General features: G+C 41.9%; 1 protein-coding gene across 1 annotated transcript in view; it reads right to left on the reverse strand.

The window, feature by feature from the left end:
- septin9b (septin 9b) overlaps positions 1 to 6,159 on the reverse strand; it is a 21,756-nt gene extending 15,597 nt beyond the window's left edge. The window contains exons 1-3 of the mRNA XM_058403482.1: positions 5,988 to 6,159; positions 2,960 to 3,194; positions 582 to 883 (exon numbers count right to left, since the gene is read on the reverse strand). Of these exons, the coding sequence (XP_058259465.1) occupies positions 582 to 883; positions 2,960 to 3,194; positions 5,988 to 6,030 (580 nt within the window). The 5' untranslated portion in view covers positions 6,031 to 6,159. The remainder of the gene's footprint in view (positions 1 to 581; positions 884 to 2,959; positions 3,195 to 5,987) is intronic.
- Between the last annotated feature and the right edge of the window lie 921 nt (positions 6,160 to 7,080).

Consider the following 7,080-nt stretch of genomic DNA (forward strand, 5'->3'; position numbering starts at 1 on the left):
TAGGTTATTCTTATAGTTACACCTTTAATACGCTGAACAGGAAGCAGCTCCTCCCTGCTAAACTGAAATGACAAACATAGCTAACTATAAATACCTCACACACACATCTCTTCAAATAAATATCAAATAAACAGCAGAGAAAAAAATGACACCATAAACATATGGCTAAAGTTTCAGACATAACAGCTTAGCTTAAACACAGGGGAACGTTTCATGCGATGTGTGGTACTCATTTCGGCTATGTCCCAAAATTCCACGTTTGGGTCAAAGAAAAGTTGAGGATTTAACGGGATGTGTTTACTGATGTGTGTATTGTATAAAGATAAATACAGAAAATTAGCATCAAATGAAAGTTAATGACATGATAACTACTGGTCACAAACTTCTCGTTATCTTAGCTGTCAGGCTAGAACTACTTCAGAAATAGCAGACCTTATCCAGCAGGACTTGCAAAACAAGAGTGTTAGCTTAACATTTAAGTGTTTGCTCACCGTTTGTGTTACCCTCACTGTTAACCATGATTAGCAAATGTTTTCCACTCTGCATGTTTCTAAAGAAATTAAGAAAAGGTGTGTACGTACTGTGTCCATCATTGCTTGGCGATTTGCGTCCGGCGTGGCTGGGGGACGGGCACCTCATTGTGATCGCAGATGAATGTTGATGATTCTCTTGACCTCTGACCTCAGGTGGCTTGCTGATGCTGATCTCTGGCAGTTCATTCCTCCTGACAGTACTCTCAGACAGTTGTCTCGCGCTGGCATTGGACGGTGTCCTGACCACTGAAGCGGTGCTGCTGAACATGACCGAGTGTTTCTGTGCCTCTGGTATCTTGTTGTGGCCCAAAACATCAGGCTTCCTCAGGCTGAAGCGGGAGATGGCAGCACTGAGAGAGTCGGGACAGATGATGGTTAACAGAGAAGGTGTAAGTAGAACCTCGTATAGATTTATGAAGGTAAGGAACAGCTCTGCAGCATGGCTCTGCTCTGCTGACTGGAGAGATATAATTTCCAACCCAGGACTGCCCACACTTTTTGAACTTTGAGGAAGAACTGGTCAGCTATTTGCTTTGAACGTATTCTGTTCAATCAATGGCAAAGAACTTTTACCCTCCAAACTTCTCCAGCTCTGTTTCTGCTACTATGATGTGGAAGTTGTGGCTCAGTGGTTAAGGCTTTAGGCTACTGATCGGAATGGACATGAGCACAAATACCAGCACAACTAAACCTGTTATTAACTAACCTGTTGGCTTCTTGAGCAAAACCCTTAACTCTCCACTGAACCTTAGTCTCCTGTCACAGTTATAGATCAACAACTGTGGATTAAGGGCCTTGCTCAGGGGCCCAGGAGTGGGAGCTTGATGGTCCTCAGACTTCTCGATTAGTAGCCTGACACCACTGTGCTACCACATCCCTACCATGCAGCAACCTTCATAGCTCCAACCAATGGTACAACCACGTACCTGTGAAACTGTCCTTCTTGAAGACACTGACCCTATACAAAAAAACCAGAAGAAACTGTCACCAGTTTGCAACTTCCCCGACTTGTCAGCAGTCTCTGATCCTGTGAATCATCAGATACTCATCAGATCTTTAGCTGAATAAGGAATGAGGAACCGAAGCCTGGTTTTCATCATATCTACACAACCAATCCTGCTATGCAGCATGGAAAAGTTCTGGTTCTTCATTTCTCAGGCTCACAATGGGAGTACCTTAGGGGTCAATACTTACTCTGCTCTTCTTCCTTATTAGTACATCTCTGGACTCTGCAATCAGATCCTTCCATGCAAATGATAAATACATCTGAGAATGTCACTATGCTGGACCATCAACACCCTTATGGTCCCTTACAGCTCAGATATTTGTATTATCCAACCACCAGAAGAGTCTTAACTGACTACTGAATATGATCAGACCTGCATATGTGCTGCAGTTATTTCCAGACTTGGTTGTGTCTATTAAGCATCAAAACAGAAAACAGAAAACTGGGTGGGAGGGGCAAACTGTCTCCTCTGTCGATCTGTGAGCTCAGGTATGTGGAAGAAGGCAGACTGCACTTTCCTCTCTCTCACACACAGATACACACACTCTCTCTTGACTGTGTGGATGCACACACACACACACACACATAATTTATACTGTTCATTACTTACTGCACTACCTCTACCTGCACTACCTCTACCTCTAGCTGCTATAGTTATATTTATGTTTATTCTATTTGCACTACCTCAACCGCTGCTGTGTATTTTTGCACAATATTTTTGCACAATACTTTTTTTTTTTTTACATCATTTCACTTTATCTATTTTTCTACTTATATCTATTTATACGTATATCTTATCTATTTATACGTTCTTTTCTTTCTTTTCGGTGCTAAGTGTCCTGTGTTCTTTTGTGTTGTCTTTATTGTATTTATTGTCTTTTTTGCACTGTCTTGTCTATGCTCTGTTTGCACCTAGCTGCACACTGTGCACTTTACGTGGCTAAGACAAACTTCTGTCCTAGCTCTGTGGTGGTGTTTGTTGTTTTGTATTGAACTTGTTGTTGTATGTTTCTGTAGCACCAGGTCCTGGAGAAACGTTGTTTCATTTCACTCTGTACTGCGTCAGATATATGTGGTTGAAATGACAATAAAAGCTTCTTGAATCTTCTTGTGTTATTCTGCCTGGTGATGCAGCATTAGCAGGAGGATCTGATAGTCCTCATCCTACCCTCTGCTACTGAAGGTCATTAAAGCCTTTGAACCACTTGTTCTTATATTTCTGTTTCTTAAAAAGCACTTGATCCATCTATCTACACACCTGAGCTGCTCGAAATGTCGTGCCACTTCAGTGTCCTGGCTTCACTTTAGTAGAATGAGCTACACCCTCAGCTCCAAAGGTCTCACTATAAGTTTTAAACTTTTCCTGATCCCTAAAACTAATGAATTTCTGTACAGAGAGTACAGTTCATCATCATCATACCTGTGTGAGCTGTCCAGGGGTTTGGCATTGATGCCCATGCTGACCTCGGCACGACGTGTTGAAGCTTCAGGAGCCTGTGGTTTGGGTTTAATTGCCCCGTTGGCACCAAGCTCATGTTGGCGGCTAATGGACGGAGAGACGGTGCTGCGTTGGATGGATGGAGAGCGACGCATGTGAGGAGAGGAAGAGTGCGAAGACGAATCCACGTTCTCGACCTCAAATGACCTCTTCAGTGCTGCAAAGAACAGAACAAGATTAAAAATGATTATAATCCCCTCACTCTGTTTCAACAACACTGTCATGATGCTGAGTGTGTGTGTGTATATGTGCGTGTTTTGTCTGCTTGTTTTAGTAAAAGCATTTTAACGTTTGTTTATCCCATGTGTTTTTTGTGTTTGTCTTTAAAATGTGTTCTTCAGTGTGTATGTTTACATTGTTAATTCTGCGGGATTTAATGTTGTTTCTGTGTTTAGAGCAACAGCAATCACACACACACACACACACACACACAGCAACCTTGAACAATGGGAATAATAGCATATGAACAGTCCAACATCATAACCACTGCTGTGTGTGTGTGTGTGTGTGTGTGTGTCTGTGTGTGTCTGTGTGTGTGTGTGTGTGTGTGAAAATAATGAAGCTATTGTTCAGGCTGTCAACATCACAGCACTTTCACACCGCAAATAAAGTGCAAAGAAAAACAAGGGGCGGAGCTTTGAGGGTGCTCATGCTCCTGAAAACGGTTGCCCGAGGTTGTTGCCATGGAGACGGAAGTAAACACCAATAGTGAGGCAGAAACGGGAAGCAGCTCTGCCCATTACTTCCTGGATGGAAGTTTGGAAACTTCTCGATCTGGCAACATCCAGGACAAAACACACACACACACACACACACGTTGTAGTATGATCCTCTATACACTACATGAGCTGCACAGATACAGCAGCCATTTTTATAAACCATTCACACAGGACATTACATGTGTGTGTGTGTGTGTGTGTGTCTAACAGCTGATATGTTAAGATTTAAGCATTGCCTGAAAGGCGACCGCTCCCACTGCAGCTGCTAACACACTCTTTCTATAGGACAGAAACAGCTGAGCAATTACACACACCCTGTCTGTCTATATATCTATCTGTCTGTCTGTCTGTCTATATATCTGTCTATATATCTATCTGTCTGTCTGTCTATATGTCTGTATATATGTTGTCTATATATCTGTCTGTCTGTCTGTCTATATGTCTGTATATATGTTGTCTATATATCTGTCTGTCTGTCTATAGATCTGTCTGTCTGTTTCTTTCCTCCATTTTTTTAATTTAATGTGGTTAAGGTGTGCAAAATGAAGCTCCGCCTCTCCAGAGCATCGAAAACAGTTCAGTCATAACAGACATGTTGAATTCCGTCACATCATTTAAATCAGTGTAACAAAGTGAACATGACTCGGGCCAGTGGCCAATACATCTCTCAGTTTATGATAATAACAATCATCATCATCATCATCATAACAATAATCTAATGAAGTATTATTGAACTATAACAAAGAGTCAGCAGGTTTGAAATGAAAGACCAGTGAAGTCAGAGGCAGTGAGTCACGTCTCTGCCTCACCCTCAATAACCACCTGCTATTTATTGCAATATTTATTTTAATATTCATGTTCATTATTCATTTCCTGTGTACAGTACCATGTCATTCCTCTTACAGCAAAAATGTGCTTTCTGCTTCTGATTATGTTTCTTGTAATTAGTGCATGCTGCAGTTTACACAGTCATGTGGAGAGAGGACTTCATTTAAAGATAATTAAATAATGAAATAAATAAATCATTACTTCACTGGATGATGGAGATGTTTCCTCGTTAATTCACTGACAAAGTCTGAAAGGTTTGTTTCGCTTGAGGTTTCAAGAGAAATACATGGTACATGAGGTTTGTTCAAGAAATACATAAATACACACATTCCTGTAAAATATGCTCTTTCTCTTTCTCTCTCTCTCTCTCTCTCTCTCTCACACACACACACACACACACATAATCCACTATTATAGTTCATGAGGAAGTTACTCATCAACAACAAAACTGACACACACTGCACTTGTCAAACAAGAATAGATAACCCCTTCTCTCTCTCTCTCTCTCTCTCTCTCACACACACACACACACACACACACATGCACACACACACATGCACACACACACGCACACAAAAGCACAACGTCCAGAATAAAACACAAAAGAGATGCAGAAAACAAAACATTCTTAGACACCAAACATCCTGAAAGGTGTGTGTTCCTGTGCAGATGACGTGTTTTAATTATTTACTATGAAACCCACACACACACATACACACACACACACACTTGTGCTCTTATAAAAGTCACAGGAAGTCAGCGCTGGACATGGAGAAACATGCTGTCTAACTTATGTACAAACAAAATGTAATTTATGTCTGTCTGCCTGACCTGTCTGTCTACACACTCATCTGTCTATCTTCTAGCAAATAAAAAATACAGAGTCAAACAAAGTGCCTGTGGTGTTTGATATAGATGCAAATGAACTGTAAAAGTTCTGTCTGTCTCTCTGTCTGTCTCTCTCTCTGTCTCTCTCTATCTGTCTGTCTCTCTCTCTTTCTGTCTGTCTGTCCGATTGAGAGAATCTGTCTATCTGTGGATAAAAGCACTTTCTTGAAAAGACCAGATTTGGAGTTTCACTTCCTCACACACTTTCTGATGAATATTTTGTCAGGCATCTGTTCTTCCTCAAAATCAAACAAAACTCCAAAAAGTCCAAAACCCCGAACCACCTACAGTCGTCTTTTATTAAAAGCCCAGACAGCTACCTGAGGTTCCACAGACATGGTGCTGAGAGACGCCTGGATCGTCACTTCACCACCAAACACAGCTTTTTAACCCGATTCTCTATTCCTCACACTTCATTCTGCTCTGAAGTTAATTACAATATGCAAATATCCTAATTAAATGGGAGAATTCTGATTGGCTGAGAAGGCGAGAGACGATAGAGCATGAAGTCTTACCTGAAATTCTGTCTCTCTCCATTCCGGCATTACTGATCCACATGGAGCTCTGAGCGTCTCACTGTGTTCACACACACACACACACACACACACACAAATGCACACTTCCTTTTTCACCGAGTCCACTGAGTCGCTCTGTCTCTTTCCTTTATTCACACACTTCCTCTATTCAATAGTCCAGTTAGTCACTCTCTTTCCCCTCCTCCTCCTCCCTCCCTCCCTCACTCACTCCCTCCCTCTCTCTCTCTCTATTTCTGTTCCTTGTACTAGTCTTAACTTTCCTCTTTTCTCTCTTTTTCTATCAGAACTCTTTTCATTCTTCTTTATTCCTCCTGAAAATGCTCCTTATGGACCAACTTTTCTCACTTCTCTCCCTCTTTTTCCCCTCGCTGCCCCCCTCTCTCTTTTTCCTTCAGCTAATTTCAGAGTACTCTCTCTCTCTCTCTCTCTCTCTCTCTCTCTCTCTCTCTCTCTCTCTCTCTCTCTCTGGGTTACTGCGTGGCCGTGTGCTGCTCAGACGGACGTCCTGCCTTTTTTTTTCCCCTCCACACTTCCTCCTCCTCGTGCTGCCGTCTCGTGTAAGAGGCTCATGTGAGCTCTGGAATCTCAAAATAAACGTCCTCGTCGCTCGGAGCTGGACAGGAGGAGCACACGTGTCTGCATCGGACCGGTCGCAGCCCACATGTTTCTCTGCACAAAAGTATTGGCACCCCCTAAACATTCCCTGCCTGCCCCCGGTCCATCAACATCTGGTCAGTCTTGATCTTTTTCCATCGATGGAAGTCCAGCTTTTCTTCTAGGACTGAAGTTCCTTTGTTACTTTTACCGAGGAAATGTTCCTGAAGTTCCTGGATTAAAGTTTATAGATTAAATCAACTTTCTGAACTTTCTTCACAGACTTCACCTTCTGTGTTAAAATGTTTTAAAATCCTGGTGTAAAAAAAAGGTTTTGTTTTAGTTCCTGAAATCACAGGAGAAATTCATCTTCCTGCACTGAAGTTAGCTATTTAAAAATAATGAGATCCAGATAGAGTGTGACGGGTTTGTTCTTCTGGACTGAAGTTCCTGGACTAAATCTTCTGGGGTTAAACCT

The sequence above is a fragment of the Hemibagrus wyckioides genome, linkage group LG11 (assembly GCF_019097595.1).
Source record: "Hemibagrus wyckioides isolate EC202008001 linkage group LG11, SWU_Hwy_1.0, whole genome shotgun sequence".
In the NCBI taxonomy this organism is placed as follows: domain Eukaryota; kingdom Metazoa; phylum Chordata; class Actinopteri; order Siluriformes; family Bagridae; genus Hemibagrus; species Hemibagrus wyckioides.